At 34.1% G+C, this 26,747-nt stretch overlaps 1 protein-coding gene across 12 annotated transcripts in view; it reads left to right on the plus strand.

Annotated features, from left to right (window-relative positions):
• The first annotated feature begins 1,362 nt into the window (after positions 1-1,362).
• Positions 1,363-26,747, plus strand: part of LOC144447352 (leucine-rich repeat-containing protein 71-like) — a 29,396-nt gene continuing 4,011 nt past the window's right edge. For 2 of the 12 annotated variants that reach the window (XM_078137323.1, XM_078137326.1), the window contains exons 1-13: positions 1,363-1,501; positions 4,083-4,143; positions 7,204-7,313; positions 7,709-8,014; positions 8,967-9,042; positions 9,661-9,735; positions 10,393-10,461; positions 10,953-11,112; positions 11,656-11,832; positions 12,641-12,751; positions 15,081-15,137; positions 17,323-17,395; positions 21,140-21,163. In XM_078137323.1, coding sequence (XP_077993449.1) covers positions 4,127-4,143; positions 7,204-7,313; positions 7,709-8,014; positions 8,967-9,042; positions 9,661-9,735; positions 10,393-10,461; positions 10,953-11,112; positions 11,656-11,832; positions 12,641-12,751; positions 15,081-15,137; positions 17,323-17,395; positions 21,140-21,163 — 1,255 coding nt within the window. In that variant the 5' untranslated portion in view covers positions 1,363-1,501; positions 4,083-4,126. Of the gene's footprint in view, positions 1,502-4,082; positions 4,144-7,203; positions 7,314-7,708; positions 8,015-8,966; positions 9,043-9,660; positions 9,736-10,392; positions 10,462-10,952; positions 11,113-11,655; positions 11,833-12,640; positions 12,752-15,080; positions 15,138-17,322; positions 17,396-19,731; positions 19,756-21,139; positions 21,164-26,747 lie in introns of all 12 variants that reach the window. The other 10 variants (XM_078137327.1, XM_078137329.1, XM_078137331.1 and 7 more) reach the window with 7 other exon arrangements.

The raw sequence follows: 26,747 nt of genomic DNA on the forward strand, positions 1-26,747 counted from the left end.
GCGTGTGTAGTATAAAAAGGAGTACAAGTTTGTTCTTCGAGGTTATTTTTTATTTCGTACTGACACCACCCGGTTTTCATTTGTGTTTTTATATTTAGTATAGTCGAAAATGGGACCTCGGTTATAGACTGTTGTTCGAATTCCATTTTAATACAACCTTTAAAATGTGTCAACAACTCACGTAGCTGATCTTCTTTTTAAACAATTTGCATAAATATATTAAGTCTACAAGCTCTTTCCTGAACTTTACTAGAACTTGACATTCAAAATATACATACTGATGACGTAACGAAATTTAACAAAAGTTTTAGGGGAAAATTGTGACTCTTTATCGCAATGTGTTTTACAAAAAAACACATTGTGATTTTTTTCTACTGTTTCTTGGATTTGAACTTTACAGGAGACAATCGAAGGTCAGAAGACGACTGTTTAAGTTAGACTTCACTCGACCCAGACCTTGGATAAGTAAAATCTCGATTCAATGTGTGGGAAGTTGACATTTGTTCGGTTTAATTTGGGTGCTTAGTTTAAAAAGAATAGTACTGAGTACACTATCGAAAACACTTACAAAAAACCTATTTTCAATCGTAATGCTAATGTAGAGGCGACAGACTAGTTGTCACCCCCACCCCACCCCCCGTCGTCTTTGTTAGTTGCATCATAGACTCCTCCTGTATGGAGGGTCTATGGTTGCATTAGTGGCATAATAATGTATTAGTCACAGATAAGTAACACACATACTTATCTGTGACTTAGTGTACCCGTTCGTATACTAATTATGTCATGGAATCGTTTGTATATTATGCCTGAATCATTTTCAGACTAAAGTTCTGCCGATTACGTTACGTCAGTTTTAATGAAAAATCAAAGCTTTCAATTTCAAGGATCTATAACGACCTGGCTCACCTTCTCGTCTTTCTAGGAACGTGTGTAGGTGTAGCAATACACCAAAACTTGGTTCTTTTATCTAATTCTACAGCTATTTTCATAGATATATTGGTATTTACGTTTGATGCGCTTCGCCTATTGGCACTGACTGCGCCACCTATGTTAAAAACAAAAGATTTGTATATCTTTCAACGATGGCGCACTTTGATTTCCCAATCAATGTCCCGGATGTTAGTTGCTATCTGGCCTTTTTACAGCGGATGGAGATTAAACTACTCATCTCTATGCAAGTGTATTGAGTGTTTCAACCTTTTTAATCTACATAATATTACCTTTCTACCTATTTCTCCCTAGTTAGTATAAAAAGAGTATTTCTATTAGTCTTAAAGAACTATGTGTACTCGCTCTTGGCAAACAAGGGACTATTTGTTTTACTGGGAATGAATGTTGGTAGACGAAAGGTGTTGTTCGGCATTGATTTGGAAACTGGTGGCCGACAAGGTTTTAGAGTGGCGACCTCGTTTTGTGAGATATCTGTATTTTCTTCTAAAAAGCGGTGACACTATCTATCGTGGTTTCTGTGGTAATAGTAGAAGTTTCAGGCATCAATTTGGTACGTGCTTGGTTCGTTGTTATCATTTCTTCAACCGTTTGCAGTCCATAAAATTGTTATGGGGTCACGTTTGTTGTGTTCGTCAAAAATGTGTCTGATCAATATTTTGGTTGTGTGTTGTACGATGTTGTGGGTGTCGTCGAATGTACCGTTTTCGTAACAACATTCACTTCTAAGATTAACGAATAGTTCCACATAATCTTAACACCTAGCACGTATAAAGTAGCAATCTCACGTTCCGAGGTACTAGGACTGTCGTGAACATCACTGTAGTATCAGAAAACTGAGTTTTTGAGTCGAACTTCGAGTGTAGTCCGACTGTCCAGAAACTGGCAAATATACACACACGTAATACTAGTATTACATAGACACTTCTAGAGCTAGTGTTCATTGCTCAAAATGTCACCGATAACGAAATTGCCTAACTCCTGCATGACAATGTGTTATTAACATATGAAAAACAAATATTCACACTACATTCTAACTCCATTATTTGTCTAACGGTCACTAGATTCACATAAATTATGGTTGTCAACCTGTCGTTCATATCTGTCACTGTGTGTACCACTCATCTAACAAACCTAAGCTATGATGATGTATAAATTATAATGAATCTGGAATATCTTGTAGCACTGCCTTTAACTCGATGTCTCTAACAACATGTTACATGTTAAAGCTGCACTAGCTGTAATTGGAGTGTTATTTTTTTTGATCAGACAACCAACAATGTATTCACTGAAATTTGCTATAATACCAATAATTAGACATTGTGTATGTTGATTTGGGGTCAGTTATATCCAAACATAGTACAGCAGCAGATTGAAATTGTGATTGCATTTTGGTGCTGAATTTTGGGTGCAGACCTAAAAGTCAATATATATATATTGTACCAGATGTTATGTAAAAGCTGTACAAATACATTTACCCACGGGTGATTCAGTACTGTTTAGGATATATGTTAATCTAACAAAATGCTTTCAAAAAACTTTCCAGTTGACGCTAGTGTACCTTTAATAGCACTATTAATTGAAGATATGAATGTGATGTGTTTAGTATGTGTGAAAGTATTTGTTGTTATTACAAAGCTTTGTAATCATGTATTGCATAATTTTATGCTTATAAAATTTGTGTGTAATTTTAAAGAAATGTATAATCCCAGGGGTGAACAAATCATTTTGTGAACTGGTGGTCCCCGGACCAGTGCCTTAAAAAATCCAGTGGTCCTGCTGGAAGAATTAGTGGTCCAAGGTCCCGCTAATGTGAAACATTGAATCTTACCTATGAATCTGTATATTCAGATGACTTTTTAACATAGTTATTAACATTAAGGTACTGGTCCAACGGACCAGACAAGGTAAAATTTGTGTGGTCTGCTCAAAAAAATCGCTAGTCCCAGACACCGGACCAGTGGATTTGTTCACCCCTGAATCCCATTTGGAGAATTTTAATGATATATAAAGAATTAGTGCAATATTTGTATTAATTTGCTGTGCGTAATAGGGGTAGTGGTGGTATGCTAAATGCTGTCTTGGCAAATATCAATATATCCACTAACCAAGGTAACATAACAATAAGAGAATAATGCAGATTTCTAAACTCTGCCAATAACCAAGTGCTAGAACTCTTTAACTTTTAATTTTTTGTTTAAAATAATAATGATAATCCTGCTTCTTGTAATGTGTAATGTGTAAAATAAGTTATTTTGTTGTGTATAAAAAATGTAATCTCAATAAATATTGCTTTCCTTAATTATTTTAAAAATTTCAGTTGCAACTGTAATTTGTAAAACAAACTTGAAATACTGTCACTTTCATGTTAGTGTTCACAGGCTCTGTTTGATATAACCGCACAGAAACCTATAAAAAAAACTGCATGTTACACTTTCAGATAGTAAGATTGAATGAATAGTTTTTGCGACTTTGTATCCAAATGAATTGAACTAATGTGTCACCATGCAGACAACAAATGCCGACATCATAACATTGGCACCCATGTGTCTGCATCTAGTTGTAGTCAGACAACCAGTATGTTTAAATGGTTTACTTCATTTAGACAAAATGTAGCAAGAAATTACAATCTTGCTACATGTTTTGTACCTTATTTTTATAAAGTGTAGAATGTGCAGTTTATTACTTTCTGCAGAGTTGTGTCAAACAGAGCCAGTGAACACTAACATGAAACAAGCAGTATTTTATTTAGCTGTATTCTGTAAGACTTGTAAAACTATGTGATAATCTTTTTACAGATTTTCTTTTCTGTAGAAATCAAAGCTGAAAGCATGTATATAGTAGTCAAAATATATATTTAAACACTCCTTCTGTGTGACAGTCTTCTTGATCTTCTGTATGTCTTCAAGTTTTCTTTCCATGATTTCATGTACCTCACAAACTGCATGTCTAAATCTATTCTGTGTACTTCCTTCATACATTCCATCCACCCCTCCATTTATTGTCCAAACAAGGAAAAAAAAATTGTCTGATTTTTTGATGTGTGCATTTGTTTCATTAACATGTAAGATGTTTTTCTTTTTTCTCATGTTTGGTGTTCACCTTCATTTGCTTGCATGCTATTGTCATGACAGCATGTTCGTCATCTTTCCTACTCAATATTGTTCCATAAATCACCATGAGCCACAAGGGAGAGTGAGTACTACAGCCTGTCAAACTCTCATTGTCATTTTTTTATATCACCCATCACCTAGATGTAGATCATAGTCATTTACGGTAAAATGCACTTGAACTACCTACCATTGCACTTCTTGTTCAAGAACAATGTTCCTCAGAAATAAAATTTTTAATTTTTGCTGTTACTCATGTAAAAAAAAACACCAATTAATTCGCAGTTAAAATTAAGGAAAAAATCAGAATGCTCCATCCACATTTTTGAAATAGAGGTTAAAATGTTGTCAAACTCAAGCCATTACATTTGGAAAGATTTTAAGAAGTTTGATTTTCAATGGAAGGTGCATTCGATTCTACCGAGCTGTAAGTTCAAGCTTTCAATAGTTTGGTAGTACATAGCAGCAATATCAAGCCAGATTTACTAGACCCAGGTTTAAACTTCAAATCAGATCAGTATAATAACAGTACATGGCCATGTTTTTTATCATAAACTTGTCAACAACTGCATACATGTACATGTATACACATTCACATTTACAAATGTATGTTGATTCTGTGGTACACCCATAAATATGTATAACTGAACTCACTTCTGATTTTGTCACACGTTTGCACACACCAGTCAACAGCTTTGTACAAAATGTCTGTGGTGTGTGAACCAGTGTCTTCATAATTAGAAGTGATGACAGCTACCAAAAAATTTAGAAGTCGAATTTGAAACACACTGAAATAAATATCAGCTGTCTACTGTATAATAACCTGTCCGACAATACATGTATGTACATATAAGTTACATGAGAGATGCAATGGTAGTAGTTTTAGACTCAAATTAGACTCAAATAAAATAATTTTCTGACTAGAAATATAAAATACATGAATCTAATTATAAACATACATTCACTCTCAGACAACTTGTGTTAGTTGTCTGAGATCCAGTGGACTTTCCAGACAATTCTGTTGGTGTAACAAGGTCAAAGGTCTCTTGGTATTGCTTATCAATAAATATGATAGAAAATATTTCTTTCTGAATTTCAATTTTTGTTCTGGTAATTAGACATTTTGTTGTTATAGTCACAGGAATGAGCAAATCTCACAGAGTTGTAAAAATACTGAACTCTTGATTTTGTATCAGAATACCAATATTGTGGTTATCCAAGTCAATTCAGCCATACATATATATATATATATATATATATATATATATATATATATATATATATATATAATCAAAGTGGGTTGGTTGGAACTTGAGGTGCTTGGTTGTAACTCCGAGTTTCACGCTCAATGCGTTCATCAGACAATTCTGTTGGTGTAACAAGGTCAAAGGTCTGATGAACGCATTGAGCGTGAAACTCGGAGTTACAACCAAGCACCTCAAGTTCCAACCAACCCACTTTGATTATTCCCGCCCTGCTTACCCAAGCATCGAGCACTCTATTCTACGAGTTTGATACTATTTACTATATATATATATATATATATATATATATATATATATATATATATATATATATATATATATATATATATATATGGTTGTGATCATTGTGATTTTGAGTAAACAGTTGTGTTTTTTTATCAATTTGCTCAAATCTGTTGATACATAACTTTAAAAAAAAAATCACCACCAAAACAGCTCCTGTTATGGTGTACATTCTTCTAAACTCATTATATATGATGCATGGATGCAGTAATATCAACTGGTATATCATTTCTCAAACTGTTTCAAGGACATCTTGGTATGGTGGCTCATCTTATCCATAGATAAATTCTGTGTTTGTTATATGTATTAAGATTAATTTATTAAAACAATGGTAAACCATTTTTACTGTAATGTAAAATTTGTAACAACCATATTTTCATTTAGTAGACTCATTTGATCTGTCAGTGTCAATATACTGAACAGACATGCATAACAGGTGTTTGAATTAATATTTATATTTTTATGGAACTTACTTATTTTTGTAAACCCCATCTTCTCCGGCCATAGTTTTATTGGAATTTGGAATTGTTCGAGATAACATGTACTATGGTGTGATACATATGTTAATATTTACAACCATGTGTTGCACCAAAGTATAGTAATCCAGTAATAGAATGGAATGAACACATCTCAGTCAAGGGGATATATTTTGTTGTTGTGACAAGTGTACATAAAGTCCTCTTTATGTCGTGTTCTTGGGCAGAAAGTGTTCATTTTTCAGTTTTACAATATGTTAGTCATATTTAGTTACTCCTGTGTAGGAGTAGAGATGTCTTCAACACAAACAACCATACTACAAATATGATTGACACAAGGTGCAAATGACAAAATGTAGGTTAAAACAGTTAACCTTATGTACAACTACAAGTTTATAGTTCAGGTTGTAACCTTTTTGACCCATCATGAAGGTGCTCCAGAAGTTGTATATTATGTATGCTAAATTTATTCAGTTGATGTCGGTGAGGCCTCTATGTGGTTGTGATCCAATATTGACTGATATTGATAAATAAAGTAATGACAGTTATATTATACATGTACATGTAGATGAATTATACATTTTTTTGTAAATCTCCGAATTCGTATTTGGCCTCACAATCTATCTGTATGTTTAAACGAAAACAGTGTGCAAACTACAATGTACTGATACTACAGCACAGACACACATTATAATGTACTATGAAGTATAAAACAATTTACATCTGAGCTATATCTGTACAACACAGATAATGTTGGCTCATAACTTCAGTATCAGTGCAAAAACAGTCCTAAAAGAAACCCACTCTTCATTATACAATTCACTATTAAGTTGGCATTTTGTATACTGTGATGTATTTGATGAGTTGCGCTATGAACACTAACTAACTACATGTACCCAGTATGTCTTCAATATATCAATAATAGTTCAAGCCTTCCTATAGTAAAAACCTATGGAATAAACCATAACATAGGGAAGGTAGGGGTGAACCATAAGATAGGGAAGATAGGGGTAACACTTCTACACTAACCATCAATTCTTAAAATTGTCCTGTAAATATCATTTTCTTTAGTATAAATGATATACATATATAACAACCATCTTGTGTTGTCTGTTTTTACAGCTTCGTAAAGAAAGTAAAGATGGGGAAGCGAATGGAGAAAGCCTTGAAGGAGAAGGCAGCTGCTTCTTCAACTTCCCAAGATGCCGGCGATGATGAATCTAAGACACCAGGTAAGATTGAAGATATTGTATTAGTATCTTTCATTTTAGAAAAAAAACTAAGACTACTAGCCCTGTGTGTTTGCTGTTTAGTAATGGCTGTAAAGTAGGCAAAATGTACCCAAGTTCTCTAGTCATATTACTTGAGTTCCCCTCCAAAATTAAAATACAAGATATGAAAATCTATGGAAATTTACCTGACTCACTCCTCTGTTACTGAGGTTCCCCAACCTCAGCAAAAACAGTATCAATATTATGGGTTTCTCAAAAACTGTCAACTTTTTAGATCAGAAATACCAACAGAAAATAAACTTAGTACAAATTAACAATTTAGGTATTATTTAACATGAATGAAGAATTAATCAGTCTATAAATATTTATTTACCTTCTTGTTTATCCATTGATAGAACCATATGCTTGCACTGGTATGTTTGAACAAGACTTTACAGAGCTGTGCAGGAGAGCTGGTCTTCAGTCAGGGGAGATACCTCCAGTTGTCATCCGTCCAAAAAGACCACCAACTCCCCCTCCCCCTGATCCCAAAGCGCAGGCACAAGTTACTGAAGAAGGGGAGGAAGAACAGAAAGAGCCTGAGGACCCACCACCAACTACATTTACCACAAAAGATAAATTTCAGTATTTCAAACCAACTGTACAAGTTGAAATGGAAAATGAAGACAAAGCAGCAACAGTGACTGAAGTATATATCCGAGGTAAGACTACCAACAAAATATTTATTTCTGGCAGAACTGAAGGAAAAGTTAGTCTTGAACGAAAGGATACTCCTCTTTAATCCATATGGACTTACTTATAATACTGTAAACCATACAGTTCTAACCCAAATATTTTGAAGAGACTGAGCTCCTCTTCATTGGTGGGTCTCCAGTTCTCTCAAAGAAATCAAGTTCTGTTACACGTTAAATACACGTTAAACAGTAACATAGCAACCAGTAGTCACCTAGTATTCAACAGCTGACTGAACGTAATATTCATATTATTCTACTTGATTTCTTTGAGAGAACTGGAGACCCAACGATGAAGAGGAGCTCAGGCTCTTCAAAATATTTTGGTTAGAACTGTATGTAGACAGAACTTCAGTTTAAAGTTGGGTTACTTATAAGATTATATTAATCCAAGACCATGGGTTTCAATCCTTTGGGCTTTATTGTGAAACATGAAATCAGAAATAATGGATTTGAAAATTTGTAACATACAGTATACAGTAATAATAATATATGAATACTATGTCCAAGAAACTCCTTTTGTGCCATCAACTGTACTAAAAAGTAATGCCAAAAGACGATATGTACTGGTAATGTCTCAAAGGCAAACAGTGCGTATATTTTCACTTTGTTAAAAAGCTGTGTAGCTCAACTTGTGTCATTTTAGTGTAAATTTTTGACATTAGAAAAGGAAATATATCGATGTGATTATTGTAAACAGGCTGACAATTAGTGATGTACCATATAGTCAGAAACTCAGGAAATGACATACTTGTTGTAAGCCTAACGAAAGGAAATGTAAACAGGTGGATAGGAAGTCTAGACATTGTGATGTAGGTATCCACATAAATAATTCTTGTGAAAGCCGATTGTTAGGCAGGCAGATTTAGGATATATAATCTATTGTAAGTTTACTTGACATCTTTTGCTTTGTATTCCACAGGCTGGAAAGTTGATGAAAATATGATGAGTACTCTCAAACAGTGTCTACCAACAATTGAAAAACTTCATACATTACAGTAAGTTATTTCTTTCATATATACTCATACAGTGTGGTATCAAACCTATGTATAAGATCAACCCAATATTGTCCATTGGAGGGAAATATGAACAACATAAGGGGCCTTGCAAGTAGGAGAAAATACAATGACATAAGTGGTCTGAGAGCTGTGACTTATTAATGTCATAGATAGGTGATAGATACTAGTAATTTTTGGTCAAGTGAAACAAAATTGGGGAAGATGATATTACTGATATGTACAATAAGTGTATGAAATTTGAATATATTTTTGGCAATATGATTATTTTAAATTAGGGTTCCATAACCAAAAAGAGAATAATATATGTATCATAAATCTCATCAACTACCTGCCTCAGGTGCTCCTGTCTGCTATGAATTTACACATAGGATGGTAAATTCTAGAACTCGTATGCACTCGCGTAGCGAACAAGGTCAGGATGTGTTCATGTTGACATGGGCACAAATCTGATTCCTACCTGAGGTAGGTGGTGTGTAGGAGGAGTTTTCATGTCCATCAAGGTTGAGGTGTATATTGTATAAATTGGGGTTACAGTAAATATAGATTCTGAAATGATTCAGTTGTTAACTTGGTCTGATTTATTTGTTTTACTTGCAGTCTTTGGAATACTGGTCTGACAGAAAAGAGTATAACAGATTTAGCATCATGTCTGCCACAATGCAGCAATCTCAAGTAAGTCAGTGTGAATTTGAAAAACTTTTGTTGTGTGGTCAATAATATCAACACATGACATGATATAAAACCTTGCCTTTTTTCAACAAAACTTTCACACCAATAGTATTACTTCCCATTCTATCCAAACCAAGAATATCTTTGTATTAGTTCTTAAATCAGAGCATGAATATTACGTCTATACCAATGAATTGTATACAATAATAGCTGGAGAAAGCTGAGTGATTTAGGTGAAATATACTAGGTAAATTATTTATGTACTGAGTTTGGAACTACTACAAGATATGATTCCAGGGCAAGGAAACAACCTTTTTTTGGTTGTAATTTGCATGTTATGTATTTTGATACCCAATGATTTACATTTTAAAATCCTTGCATACCAGATGTTTTGTGACCACCTATGGCTTGTAAACCCACCCAGACCAAGGCTGCATCATATGAACTTAGTCAAGAAGAATGTAATTTCTATTCTGTCTGTATGGATCATTTAATGAAAGACTGTTGTCCAAATATCTGTGCACAGATAGCATATTGTTTTCATTCAGGACTTTGTACACTCCAACCATAATACCACTTTACAGTTATATCTTGCATGTTTTCAAAGTCACTGGAATTGTATTGATACTCATCATGTATGTCTGTCTGTTCTACCAATAGAAATTTAGTTTTAGATGGTACTCCTGTTCCAGAAGAAAATTTTGCTGCTTTGATAGGAGAGGACAGTCTGTAAGTACTAAATCCCTGTAAAGGAATTTGTTTAAAAGAACACTGAGAAGTAACCCTCTCATAACAGTACACATAATTGATCATATTAAAGTCAAATTTTAATAATAAAAAGTTTGAAATCACCAGCCAGTCAGTTAGTTAGTACCTTTTCTTGGAGCAGTGCCAGAGAAGTTTTTAATTAAAACATTGCAAATCACCAACCAACCTATGTAATAGTTCATAGTACATGTATGTAGTGTTTGACTATTCCAAGGTAAATGTCTCATTGGAAATGTTGTTTATTTACCCCAGTCATTTCAGAAAAATGTATCTCTAGCGATCCTGTACTATTTAGTTTTACATAAGCAGACAAAGTAATAATAATTATTGAAGAGCTACTGGGGGTATAAGTACTCTGCTTCACATGTCAGTTTTCGAAAAAAAAAAAAACTTGAGCATTCACTCAAGGACAGAATATATCTTAATAACATCTTTGTATTTTGTGTTTTCAGACTATCAAATGTTTCGTTCCGTAACAACAACATAACAGACAAAGGTGCAGAACTCATAGGCAAGGCATTGTCCACTGCAAAGACATGTAATAAAAACCTTATATCATTGAATCTTAGTTATAACAAAATCACAGATGGTGGAGCAGCACACATAGCCAATGTAAGTCAATTTACCTTTCTAACTCAAATTTTACCAATTTATGATTTGTTTAGATTTAACTACATATTTCTTCATTTCTGATTGGAAACTTTTTTCCATGAAAGCAACGTTTTTTTCCTGAATGTATCAGAGCCTGTGAGCAAAAGGAGAGTATGGTATAACTTCCAGTTATACACGTTATTATAATGTTGAAGGGAACTTGAGTAGATAAGTGGAACGCCAGCAAATTTAACATACATAATCTCTTAAAGAGAGAAACTTCCTTTTAGTTACAACTTTCCAACTGCCACCAGTTAGTTTCTTTGTAGGTTTGACTATAGAAGTATTTTTTTCATAGACTTATCCCCCCCCCCCCACTACCACCATCACCACCCCTCCCCCCCCCCCCCCCCAAAAAAAAAAATATATATATACTAGTATATGGGTCAACCCACATGTAGACAGTGAAATATTACTTGACATGCGATAACTCAATGCAATAACACAGTTCTTGTTTCCAGGCCTGTATCAAATTAACCAGTATACATGTTTCCTGGCCTACAGGGTCTCCGAATGAACAGGGTTCTTCTATCATTGTCATTAGCCAGTAATCAGATCAGTGACAAAGGCTCACAAAAACTAGGAGAAGTCCTATCAAGGTTTGCACTCACACATGAAGAAATTGTGGAGAGGAGAAAACTGATCAGAGAGAAAGGATCTCCTGAAAGACTCGGAAAATCGGTAAGTTGTAAATTGGCAGGTTGTATCTGGATTTAGGTTAATCCTTGTAGAGTTTATCTCAGGTTTAAGATAATCCTTCCAGACTTTATCCAGTAAACAAAGATGTTACTTTAGTATCAGTTCCAAAAGAGAATGACAGAGTCCTCATGACATGTGAGTGTTAGTGTGGTGTACTTGAGGTATTTCTTTTTTACTGTTCTTTGTAGCTGCTTGCTGATAAAATCCAGCAGAAACACATTGAGCATACAGTGCAAATACCTTGAGCACCCACTCTGGCACTCTTGCACCATGGGATTCTGTTAATATTTCATACACACACATGTGTATTGATCTGAATCAGCAAATTTCACCTAACTATAAACGCCTTCATAATAATTTCATGTACATATGCTCATTTGCATACAGATATGCAATAACATTTCAGTATTGTACAAAAGTGTAAATACCAATACTATATACGTGTAAACAGAATGGAAGTAATCACTGATACATGACACATTAAAGTGATGTATTGTTCAACACTTCTTGTTTTGTTAATTCACACACAAAGTTTTCCTGAATACACATATCTTCAACTGTCTGTAAAACACCCTTCTAAACCTGTCATACAAAATTGACAGGCTACAAGTTTTTTTTGTACTACCAACAGAAAACATAACTCAATACAAAGAAACTAATATTGATATCACTTTTCTAATACTTTTATTTTGCCACACCATTGTTTTGACATCACCTGATTACAACAAGGCAATTTTTGATTACACCACCATCACTGTGAACTAATCACCCCTTGTTGATTTGTGTACAGCCCCCACCGTCCAGACGGGCAGACTCTAAAGACAGACCTGGCAGCAAGGGTAGTGGCACAATTATAGATAAAGGTGACAAGACAAAGAGAGATAAATCATCCAAAAAGAAGGTAAGGTTGAAACGCAGCGTAGTGCTAGAATACAGTCAGATATTATTTATAGTGAAGGGTAGACAATACAGGTATTGTGGTAAAAGGGATGTCAAATGACAACTTGACTTACAAGTTACAGCTCTCTCTGTATGCTATCTTATCTGTCCTGTTGATTCAAATGATTTCTTTGCTAAATAAATGTATGTGCATGAAATTGAATGTAGGGTGTGAAGTTGGTATAATGTGAAGCCTTTGGAATGTGGTTCACGCTGATTAGTTAGAAAAAATGAAACAAAAGATGAATTCTGCTGTTAAGATTTGAATAACACAGTATAGTATAGTAGCAGATACTCTTCAATCAGTGGAACCTGTCAGTAGCTTCACATCGCCTGTGATGTTCATTGAACTGAGATATTTGTGCTTGAGTTTGACATCTGTTTGTAGAGAGTTATATACTCAATGTTGTTACCCAAGCTGTCCCTGGTATGTTGTTATTTGAATGGATACGTGTCGAGGATAACATGTCATGTGTACTGACTGATACATTGCCTTGATATTGACTTCAATTTGCTGTGTTTTGGTTTCACCATTTTGTCTGCAATTAAAATGTTAGCCCCATGTATAATGAAGAGGGGAAATCAAACTCTTGTCAAACCAGAGCCAATGTTCCAATATTTGTTTATTATTACCCAATTTGTAGATGCACTGTTGCTTTTAAAGTTGAAAATTAGAAACAAGAAATGTTTTTATCTAAAGTACATAATTGCCTCAAAAGTTTTTTGTGATGTATAATAATGCTGCAATGATGGTATCAATGAAAAGATAATATATTTAATGATTTTTATAACTTTGCCTTTTCGTTACTACATGTTTTGGTACATATTTTTCCATGATGAGAAACTGCCCAGTTTGCATGGGTTTTACAAGAAATTTTATCTAAATAAACCTGTTTGACTTTTGACTGAGTGACTGGGGAACTACAATGGTGGTTGTTGTTATGATTGTTGTTGTTGTTGTTGTTGTTGTTGTTTTTGTTGTTGTTTTTGTTGTTGTTGTTGTTGTTGCATGAGTCATTCCATTGGTTTCAGATATGCATGTCATGTCTGTGTCTGTTATGTGTGTGGGTCTCTGTCAGTCTGCGTGTCAGTCTGTATGAAATGTTTGTCACTGAGTGTGTGTTATTGTTTACATGTTGTCATTGATTCAAATGCTGTCATTGTAACTTTTCTGTATCTATTCTCATAACTAACTGTTCATCTATCAACTTTTCATCATCTTCATATCCTTTCTATATAAGTTTGTTGTGGACGAAACTTTGGATGAGGAGGCATTCCCCCTTCAAGAGGAAGAGCCTCCTTCTAGAAGGGTTGCAGGAACTAGACAAAGGGGGATTGGTCTTACTAAGGTGATGTGTGTGAACCCCTCCCAAACTTGATGCTGCATTACCCAGTATTAATAGTTTAGTCTGTATTCGTCAGTGCCAATCACAGTTTAGTCCTGTGTGTGGTTTGGTGTGACTTGTAGTTTAGGGGTGTTCTTGACACTGTTTTTTTTTCATTTTCAGTCATGCATTACCTATGATAGAAATTAGTAAATTCATTTTTTTTTTCGTTCACCTCACAGCTTACAGAACTAACCACAAATGCACTTCAACATCACATTGCCTAATTGATCACGACTCATTTTTTTGTGACAAATATTATATTTTGTCATTTTCTTCCACTTAAAAATCACTCTTTTTAACCAAATTACATGAACTGCGAATTTCTCTTTATCCACTATACAAGAACTAGAAATTTATGATAGAAATTAACGTAATCTAAAAATCAAAGCAGTTGAAACAAACTAGACTCAATCTTGGTAGAGAGTGAAATAGTGAGAGGGCAAGATGACATCTAAGCGAGTGAGAGTGAAAAATTGGAAATAAAAGGAGAGAAATGAAAAGCAGTGTACTCTCTGAGCCGAATTCACATGCCACTGACTCGAAGCAATTTCTTGTTGCCCACTGAATTTGATTGTTACCGTATTCCTTATTATGTGGTGACTTTAATGCAAGAAATTTATTTGACTGTCATTATTTTGACCGCAAAAAAAATTGTGTTATTTAAAGAGGGCATACAGGTGGTGAAAGTGTGATGGCATGCACATGTGTGTGTGGAAGCAGTGAAAATATCATGTTGGTGTTTTGACATGTTGAAATATTGTGATATGTACTAGAAGTCATACAGGCCAAACTCTTTTTCGTACCTCTGACTTTCAATTTTTAGAATGATAGCTTATCATATATGATTGATTTTATTGGTTGTACCATATGATTTTTTGTTTTTCTTACTGATTAATAAAACAGGATGGCAAGAGAGGTGATAAGGACAAAGACGACAATGCCAAGTCTAAATCAGCCATGGTAAAACATCACCATCCACAACCCACAACACATACCCATAAACTTACATCCCCTCCCCCTCCTAACACTGATATGATATGTGTGATTCCAACTCACTCACTGATAACAGTATGCACTAACACTGGAGTGGAGTAACCCTAACACAACACCCTTTCCCAATCCCCTCCCCATTCCAAAACTGCAGTAACTCATCAAGTCATAAAAGTGTCAGGTTGGCTTGGCAACAGACAATATGTCAAATACTAGAATTTATGCAAATTAATAATGTTTTCAAAGTTTTTCAATTTTTGTGATTTTAATTATTAAAAGAAAATAATACTGAAATTGATGGCCCTCAATTTAAATATTGCTTTTTTTTCCAAAGTAGCCATTATATCAAATCAGTTTTGTTAATGTTTCAGATAACTTTTTGGTGCATACTTTAAGCTAATGAGATGGTAATTTTCATAGATTTAAATAAGATTTCCCGTCTTAATTGAAATTGCCTCGACCTATGACCTAAAACACTTTTGAGACTTGATGGGCTGCTGTGTCCATCATGACATAGCTACTACCAGTTCGATATGGTAGCAAATGTAAATAAACCTCAATGTACTAATACCATGCGTGTTTGTATTATCTCAGGCTATGTCTGTCTAGTGTTGTAAAGGGGACAGTGGAATTAAAGATTTTTCTGACTTTGTGGTGAATTTTAATTATGTTTTTAGGGTAATAATGTGTAATATATTTGTGACTGATAATTATGTGTTGTATTTTTTAAATGTTGACAATGTAAATATGAACTCAAACAGCATGGTGTAAAAAAAATTGTTGTAAACTCTTCTGCTTCTAATGTAATGCAGTGCAGTGCATCAGTAGTCATCCCAAATTGCTGAACAAATACATACAATCTGTAGTTCCCCCAAAAAGTAATCTAGTTTTTCCAGGATCAAAATTCATCAATTCTGAGTTTAGTATTTTAGAAAGTTTTATAGGTTATTGATGTGAAATTCGCAACTGTGAAGTTTTGTGTCTACAAATTTTATTTTTAGTCGTTGCAAATTGCCAACGATAACAGTAACAGTTTGTTGCTGTAATCTTGAAAGACTATGTTCTCATATACTAAAAATATTCCTCATTTTGTTCAAATTCATGATTAAAAAAATACACTTAGAAACCCATCTGTGCATTTACTTACAGGTGAAATCTGTATTCAATTATTGCATCAGTGTTTTTATTACAGTGTGTTCATGTACATTAAATCAAAACTTCTGCCGACAGGGTAGTCTGAAACTTTATTTTTTTTCTCCAAATCCCCCCATATTCAGTGTCAAAATGCCTATATGCACTGCATGATGGTATAAATTAAAACATGCATGGTGTGACAAAATAATAGCAAACATTTCCAGCATTGAAACTCATTCACAGTTCGTTATGTTAAACCCCAAAGTTTGAATCCTGTGGTCTTGGTTTAATGTTAATCTGAACACAAAAAAGAGTGTTTATGAAAAGTTGTGTAAGGGGAGGATGCATGCATAACAACTACAGTGATAGAGTTTGATGCTTGGAAATAATTTCTTTGCTTTTGAAACTATAGTATACATATTGTGTAGGAGAGAAATGAAGCAGCTTTACTTAGACATCATAGGACTCACTAAGGAAAGGTCCTGAAAGTCCTCACACGAATAGGAAGTTAAATGGAGTAATCAAACATATAGATGTTGTGAATTCCCAATATTCCCAATGCCAGACTAAGTAAAGATTATTCCACAAAAGTCAAATAGTGGATTGTGAATGCAATGGACTCCAAAATTGTACTACAAAATACTGATAATTTACTTTGAAAAGTCCTGGTAAAGCCTTGGTTAATGAAATTGTAAGGGACTGTTATTAATCCCTGTAAATGTCTTCAATTGCTTGCAAAGTTTATATATATACCTTCACTTGTAACTAACCATTTTATGTTTCATGTGAAAAGTAGTAATATGGAATCTGTGACAGGATTAGATTACATTAGATTAGATTAGATTAGATGACATGCTGAAATTGCTTCCCTTGCTCAGTTGATCACTGTTCTATGAAAACTTGAAGAGCATCAATACATTGCTCTTTTCTCAGTGCAAAACATAAGCAGATATCTAGGGAAACAACCTATATAGGTTTTCCAGAGTTTAACTTAACATATTATAATTGTTTGTATACACAGGATGCTAAGAAAGAAAAAGAAGACGAGAAAACACTAAAAGGAGGAACAAAAAAGGATGACAAATGGAAGAAAGGTCAGTATTAAAATTTCTTAGTTATTAAGTCGTAAGCGGTGATATTGAACAAAATACAGAGAAAGTGTTTTTCGAAAAAAAAAATTCTGTCTTCTGCAATAAATGAGTACTAAAACTGCTGAAGTGTTTTTGGATTCACTTATTGCAGATGTATACAGATAAGTAGATGTGTCCTTAGGATCTGGTGTTAATCATGTCTTTCATACGTGTACATAGAGATTCATGGTTGGTGGTTATTTATGAAATGATAGTATTGAATATGAAATCATGAAATTCTACATATGAACATGTACACAGACAAAGTGCAGTCTGAATTTAAGAATGCCATACCAGGGGTGTTGTCATTGCAAACCATATATATGATATAGTGGTAAAACTCTCGTAACATGATATATTTTGACAAAATGAAGGAAAGTGTGGGAATTTGACATAATACAATAAAAAATTTTGAAATGTGAAGAAGAAGAAAAAAGGGACTGTCCTGATGAGAGAAAGATCTTGGCATGAAATTTGTGTTCTCAGATGTTACCACTTAGGTGCCTTTGTGATTTGAATAATTTTTACTTTTTACAACTACAGCATTGTTATGAGATGCCAAATGAATCTGTCAAAACTGTCAAAGTCAAATGAATCTGTCTTCAATAGCTGAATTTGACCGAGTTTTAAGTTTATACACATTTATACAGCAATTGCATTGTTGTTTTCATTGTTGCATGTTAATGAACATATTTGCATAATATGCAAATTTGAATCAAGTGGAAATAGAAATGTTAGGAGTATTTATAGATGATGTGGTTTAAAATAAGTGAAATTTATAAACTTTTTAAACTAAGGATTTTTACGCTACAATTTACAAGTGTACATGTATTAGACAGCAGGAATTTGACATGTACATCATATGAACTTTCCGAGGTTCAAAATGTAAAAAAAAATACAAAATGAAGAAACCATTGTATATGGTACTCACAATTATCTTATATCTTGATAAGAATTCCTTACACGAACATTTAATAGTTGAAAATAATTTCATTACATTATTTTAAAATTTTGAATGTAATCCCTTAGTTATGGAGAGTTCAGATTTAGTGTAGAATAATGTGATGTATCTGCCAAGAGGCCAATTTTCACCCAACCCTTTTTCCATTTTATATTTTATTTTGATTTCAAACAATTTTTGTTTCATTTTCTATAAGCCTTTGCCTTCCCATTTGCTGATCTTATCTTTCCAAATCCAATTCTTGAATTAACAAAACTGAGAATCAACATTTTTGCTACCATCAACAATATCCCTGATTATAGAAATCTAACACATCTTATCTTCACTTCCAAACTAAAATATATGAGAACATATCAGGAAGCAAGGAAATTTATGGAATGTTGATTTTAAAAATTATCTTATGTGTGTAATTTGATCATGTTTTTTTAGAGAAAATGTACAATATCATGTGCCATACTTCGCAAGTTTACAGTCATAGCATATTCAGACCAATCCACATACACAAGTTCAAATTCATGGTCATACACGTAGATATGCTTGGCATCATTGCAAAGAAGGCATTTATAGAATTGTTTTGGTGGGCTGGCCATTCACCACTTGGTTTTTCAAATTTCTGCATGCACAATCCATTGAGATTTAAATATGCTGTGAGCATGATCATGTTAATTCTGCATATCAAACACTAAATATTCATGGTGTTGATAGGATGATGTTAATTTCTGCATGTCCAAATTTGAATATTCATATAATGGGTGAGATCATGTTAATTTCTGCATGTCCAAATTTGAATATTCATATAATGGATGGGATCATGTTAATTTTGCATGTCTGCAAATTTGAATATTCATAAAGTGGGTGAGATCATGTTAATTTCTGCATGTCCAAATTTGAATATTCATATAATGGATGGGATCATGTTAATTTTGCATGTCTGCAAATTTGAATATTCATATAGTGGGTGGGATCATGTTAATTTTGCATGTCCAAATTTGAATATTCGTATAGTGGGTGGGATCATGGTAATTTTGCATGTCCAAATTTGAATATTCATAAAGTGGGTGGGATTATGTTAATTTCTGCATGTCCAAATTTGAATATTCATATAGTGGGTGGGATCATGTTAATTTTGCATGTCCAAATTTGAATATTCATAAAGTGGGTGGGATTATGTTAATTTCTGCATGTCCAAATTTGAATATTCATGGTGTGGGTAGGGTTATATCATTCTTGTTGTCATTACAATGTTATTTTTTTTAAGAGCATTTCTTTCAGATGCTGTCATATCTCCACTACTTTTACATTCATCTGTTTTTATTATATATTTTCTTTTCCTGGTAAGGTGTCAACAAGATAGCCATGCTTGGTAGGCAGTTTGTTCTTAAATGGTGTCCAGATTTTGTGGTTGACTGACCCATGTCATTTTAATAAACACTTTTTTTTGTTCTTTTCTACACCAAGTTGCTCATTCACTTATCAAATAACACTACTGCACTTGTTTTCATAATATCAATAAACATGTCATCTGGTAGATCACATCATGTGTGAGATCACGTCGTGTGTGAGATCACACCATCTGTGAGATCACGTTATGTGTGAGATCACGCCATCTGTGAGATCACATCATATCTGAGATCACATCATCTGTTAGATCACATCGTCTGTGAGATCACGCCATCTGTGAGATCACGTCGTCTGTGAGATCACGTCTGAGATCACATCATCTGTGAGATCACATCATCTGTGAGATCACATCATCTGTGAGATCATGTCAACATAACAGTTTCGTACTCCTTGCATACTGACTTTGTTCAATGATTTTCATGTTTAACTGAAACCCAATCTTACCAATTTACAAAACTAACTTTTAAAAAAAAAACTGTAGTTAGAAATAATATTCTAAACCTACTTAAACAACTGATATCGTTAGTAATATATTTTTATTTTTATTTTTTCCTGATTTCTCAATTTTGACTTGACTCGGCATTTTCTACTATTACTATACTTTCCCATTTCAGTCCAACAACTTCCTCAGTTTATGGCCCTGAAGATACACATTTAGAGTTGTTTAAGTCCAAACCTTGGGAAGATGTTGTCAAAGGTGCTCGTTAAATGTATTTAAGCAAAATTGCACGAAAAAAAAAGTTGAAAAGTTCGGATAGTTTAACCGTCACCATAGCAACAACAGCACTGATGGCAACAAACAAGTGTTGTAACTGTAACCATAGCAGCACTGATTGCGATATCGTAAAATAAACAAATATAGTTAATTGTAAACAGAAGTTTAATGCATGTTAACAAAAAATTGCAAACAAGAATTAAAAAGTGCAAGTTTTAAAATTTTGAGTTGAAAATCAGAAATGTAAGCGTAAGCCATAACCTTGTTTGTATGTGTTTATTTCTTTTTTATTAAAACAAATAAGTATTTTTGTTAGAATGCTATAGACAAATTTATAATGTGAAAACTAATAACTTTATGCAGTATATAACTGCAAGGATTCCAGAGACTGCTATGCCCAATGCCAGCACATAACATGATGCGTCTCGTATGTTTGTTTGTTTTGTTTGTTTGTTTGTTTGTTTGTTGCAGCGCTAATCATTGTGTTTTTCTTTTCTCTCAACTGGCTTTGTGATGTTTATGGTGTGCTACCCTCTCATCCAAAACCCATGATGCACCTGTGCTGTGACGACATCATCATCTTAAAATGCAAATGACTGGTTTGTTTGTTTGTTTGCTGCACCTCATGCAGATACTCAGAGGCATGGGTCAAAAGGTTGACTATCGTTTCATTACAACTTACTCGCTTAAGAATATAGAACAAAACCATTTTTACCCACGCTCTGCAAAAATATTAACATTTTAACGTGCTCTAAGTAGAGGCTACCCAAGAACAGTGTGCTGTAAGATTGCAAAAAAGAAAGCTATTAATTAAATTCATGTGTGCTGGATTCTCTCCCGGGATTCTCTCACCCTCACTTACATACCACCTTTGCATGTGTACTTTTAAAGTGAAAAGTTACAATATTCTTAAAATTTGCATGATAACATTCTCATTTGCATATTAATCAAGTTTTTCATCAAAGTGTGAATTTTTAAACATTAAGTCAAAAATGTGCATGAGGTAAATTAATTTTAAATCTGATTCAACACCAACTGCATTCTTCATCAGAATATATTAAACGGTGTTAAATGCATGTAGTAGCAAGTTTTTGAGGTGTATTCATATTCTAATATCGTAATATTTTAATGAAGTTTTGTGTTGTTATGATGGCAATAACTGAAAACCAAAGACACCTTATAATTCGCAAGACTTAGCAAACTTGAGAGTATCGCACACACACCTGCTGGTGGCAGTCTCTGATTATCTGTTTGTTGTTTCCTCCAATTTGCAAGAAGACAACATATAGCATGTTCTTGAAGTGTTGCCTCTGCTAAGACACGGAAACAAATTTTGTCATCATAATGTTGTTGTTTTTTGTCTGTCATTCCTTTTTTTCTCTCGGATTTTGGTGATTATTTTCTTTTGAGCATGATATGTCTGAGTATCCATGGTGGAACGGAGCTAACACATGAACTCCAGAATTTTTTTTAAATTTTTTTTTTTGTAACAACGATAATGTAGAGATATTTTATATGATATGATATGATATTCTGGCTTCATTATAATCACACTGCATATGATAGTCATGTTCACTGCATGCACTTTGAGTAACTCCATTCCCAAGATTTCCTACATCGCTCCCCCTTTCCCTGCCGAAAATTATCTTACCCCGATCACCTTGTCTATAAAGGCGGGAGTTCAGATGTCGCAACCTCAGCCAAATGAAAGGACATGGAGAACTACACATTTTTATGTCCTCAGAAATACTAGAATTCCAAACAGCCAAGTCAAATGGATAATTTTTTAAAACCAAACGGATTAATGTGCATGTGATTCCATTTGTTTTAAATGTAGCACCACCATGGTTTGCACTTACACATGCATGCCAATCAGCTATATTCCTGATTCAACTAGCTATGGCGCCCTCTACGCCATGTGACATTTGTATAGCGCCCTCAACATTCATTATTTATTTTTAACCCGGTTTATAGCCAACTTGATCTCACCCCTGTAGTTTGTAAATATTGAGTGAATCCTTCATTTTGTGATTTGCACCTAATTCTCTCCAACTAAGACTCCTATTATCAGGAATATGGCCTCTTCTTTGTAATTGTGCACCTTTCAATGTTGCACTAGTATTGCACACACTATTTTGAAGTTCTAATATTATTTTTTTTTGAGTTTTTGAATGTCGGCTCTCTCAACTGAAAGCACTCCATTGTACTGTATTTGTAGCATGTCCCAAGATATTCTTGGTGTACATATTTCACAACAGATTATGGTTTGGGAAAAAAAAAATGTTCATTTCCTGTTACACCTAGATTACATTAGCCAATAATGACAATGCCGTGATCAGTTGAGACAGCTCTAGATTTTTTTGTGAATTTCTCGATTTGAGTTTGCAGTGCGTGCTGTGTGGTGTCTGTTCACTCACTCCCTCCTTCCCCCTCCCCATCACAATGTGTGTAATAGTAATCTTTGATATTGCCTGCTGTCCCCCCCCCCCCCAACAACTTCTCCAGCACTGACCATTTGTGTGAAAATATACTACCTCGTCACATCTCCCACTGTTTATTGCCCCCCCCCCCCCCCCCCTTCACTCCAAAGCACTGGTTCAATTCAAAGCGACACTCGCTGCAGGCCAAAAAAATAGTCACTTCCTGCAACACAGTGTGGTGTGATGATTAATGCAAACACAGGGCTCAAAACACTATCCTTCTACCCTGTAACATTATTTTCCACTTTAGGCCAGTTTTATTTCTTGATTACAGTATTACAGTAATCAGACAGTGTTCATAAATGTTCCCAACTCGTTTCGTTTTCCACAACATTAAAGGGGCACAAGCTGAGTTTATACATTTTTAGGTCAGATTTACACTGCATATTTTAAAATCACGCATAGTATTCTACTTACTGAAGCATACAGAACTATCACTTGTAACTGACTAAACTCAAACCTGGTATTAAGATATAACATATAAACCATCGGATGACGTAAGTTTTATACATACCAAAAAATGGTGAGGAATCCATACTAGGCAATCAACTGTTCTAACAATACCAAAAGGTAATTGTAGGCATGCCTTGATATTATATTACCCTAAAATACCTTAATCAAGGTTTTATGGAAGTATTTTCACTTAAAGTAAAACCATGCTTGTGCCACTTTAACCCCTTCAATACTGAAAACATTCCCGCCAAAATTGTGCAGCCAAAATTCTTGTTTTATGTAAGTTTTTGGCATATATCAACTTCATTTTAGACTGGAATTAAAGAAATGTTACTTAAACAATAATGTACGCCCTCCCAGCCCATAATGGACGAAAGCAAACTTTGAACGACATAATGGGCGAGGCGACAGCCGAGCCCATTATGGAGTGCAAAGTTTGCTTGAGTCCATTATGGACTGGGAGGACGTACATTATTGTTATTATTTTTATAGTTTTGCCAATTCCAGTGAATTTGTAGACCGAGAAACGCAAAACAACGTATAATATACACAGCGCTGAACATGGTCTGCCATGTTCGGCCCGGAAGCTGAATACTAATCATAGCGACACACGTACACGTACACACACATATACACTTCAATGAACTGCTGTGAACACAAATTTGTTTCATGAATGCGTTGTATTTTTAAACAGTGGAAATGACAATCATAAGTAACAACATACATTTCGAAAAAATACCTAGTCGTATGAAGAAACAGAACAAATAAGCTTGTATTGTTATGCTCGTTCCGGGGCCGCGATGCCCAATAACGGAGTACATTATCAGTAATAATGTACAGCGATGACGTCACAAAATTCACTGGAATTGGTAATGCTATAATATAATTCCTAATAAAGTAATATTATTGTAATTATGAAAATATTCATAGAAATTGGGTCCCCATATTATTTAAAACTCGTCTCTAGTCATGAAAGGGTTAACATGATAATAATACAATAACTAAAATCACATTTATCCACAAGGATATAGTGAAGAAATATTTCAGAACAAAATATCAAAATTTCCATGCATTTGCAAATAAATGAAATAACCCTTTTTTTTTATTAAAACAGGAAAAAAATGTTTTACTTATTTTCTGATTTAAAAGCTGGTTTGCATATAATATAACCTAAATTTGTTAATTTAATTAGATTTTTAAAAACTGGGTACAAAAAACAGCTTGAGTTGTTGACTTGTTTCGCACTTGTTTGAGTAAAAACTGTACTCAAGTATTTGTCATTATTTGTAAATAATTCTGCTGCAAATGAATACACAAATTGGCTTGTAAGTCAAAATAGTTAAACTTGTTGGGCTTCTCAAGCTATTTGAACTAAATGTAACTGAACAGTAAAAAATTCTTAAATAAAAAAATGCACATGAAACAAAAACATGAAAATAGTTTTAAATGTTTTCTTGTACATTTATGCAGCTAAAAACATATATTTTGAATAGTCACTGTTTACATGTGTTATATATTACATATATAGCTACTAGTGACTGGTATCTGTGTTTTGAGCCCTATTGATGCATATAGATATTATTAGCCAGCCCCCCTCCATCACTTAGGACAGGGACACTCAGTAGTGCACTGCAACTCTCTTCCTTACTGGTACGGTTATTGTATGGTCTACACAATCCATTGTGAAAACACCCTCCACCACTTGTTTGGATATCATGTATAGTCTAGTATGTGTTCCGTGGTACAGCTGAAGGTTTTATATACAACACAGTACAGCTCAAACACACACACACACACACACACACACACACACACACACACACACACACACACACACACACACACACACACACACACACACACATATATATATATATTTATATATATATATATAGTTTTGGTAGTACTGGAACTCTTTCTTGGGTGTAACTCGGAGTTTCACGCATATTGCGATCATCAGACACTCATATATATATTTAGTACACATAAACACACATTTACACACACACACACACACACACACACACACATACATACATACATACATACATACATACATACATACATACATACATACATACATACATACATACATACGCACACACATGTATGTACGTAGGTGCGTGTGTGCATGCATACATGCATACATACATACATACATACATACATACATACATACATACATACACACACACACACACACACACACACACACACACACACACACACACACACACACACACACACACATGGATTTACAGACAAGACAGCACATTGACAAAATCACAGCTGTATCCTGGAATACTTAAAAGTGCAAGTGATCAAGTAAATTCTTTATCACTCCCAGACTCTAGTGTTCCTATCACTTTCACAAAAGTGTCTACACAATTAGATTCACAGAAAAATGCTTGGATTGTAATAATGCAATGATCATACTCAGTTCTTGACTGGTCAACCAGAACTGTGCCATTTAGTTCTAAGTTTGTGTGGTGATGTAGTTCAAGGTATACATATATACATCTGTTTTGAGGCAACATTTCCTCTCATCCCAGTCCCTCAAATAGTGAATACTTAACTTGATTCAGTACTTTTAGAAGTAGATGGAATGTCATTCTGTCTCTGTCTGTTTGTCTGTAAGTCAATCTAATTTTCTACCTTCTTCTCAGTATTTTTCTCAAACCAAAAATTAGTAACAAAGAACATGTTCTAGCCCCTCCCTTCTTAACTTTATTATGCTTTACCTTGTTTCTGCTAAAATGTGTAACCGCATGTTCCTTCAGAATCAGTTAATTTTATACATATTTTCTCACCAACTGTATTTTCATTTTAACTACCATGCTATCTTTTCTCAATCGAACACATAAATCCTTAACTTGTCATGTACTTCCAGTACTTACTATTGTGCCAACTTTCTTCATCTTTTCTATGACTTTTCTTCATCTTCAAGCCGTCTCAGCAAAAGCTGAAGGTAATTTTTCAATATGCTATATAGCATTGGTCATAATTGACAATTTGTTGAAAGTTAGAATATTTTGTGCCTCTATAGTGTTTTCAAGAAGGGGCTGTTGGACAGATTTGTCATCTGCAGATCCAAAAAATATTTTTCTCGACATTTCATTATATGATCTGCCAATCAAGCAAGCTCTAAGTATGCTATTTCATTGGCTGTCTGCAATGTCCGAAAAAATGTCAATTATTGCATATATTGCATACTCATGATGTGATTTGCATATATGTAATTTGCATGTTTGTGTAACTTGAATATTCATTATGTCATTTGCATATTCCTGTCATTTGTGACCAATG

The sequence above is a fragment of the Glandiceps talaboti genome, chromosome 16 (assembly GCF_964340395.1).
Source record: "Glandiceps talaboti chromosome 16, keGlaTala1.1, whole genome shotgun sequence".
Lineage (NCBI taxonomy): Eukaryota > Metazoa > Hemichordata > Enteropneusta > Spengelidae > Glandiceps > Glandiceps talaboti.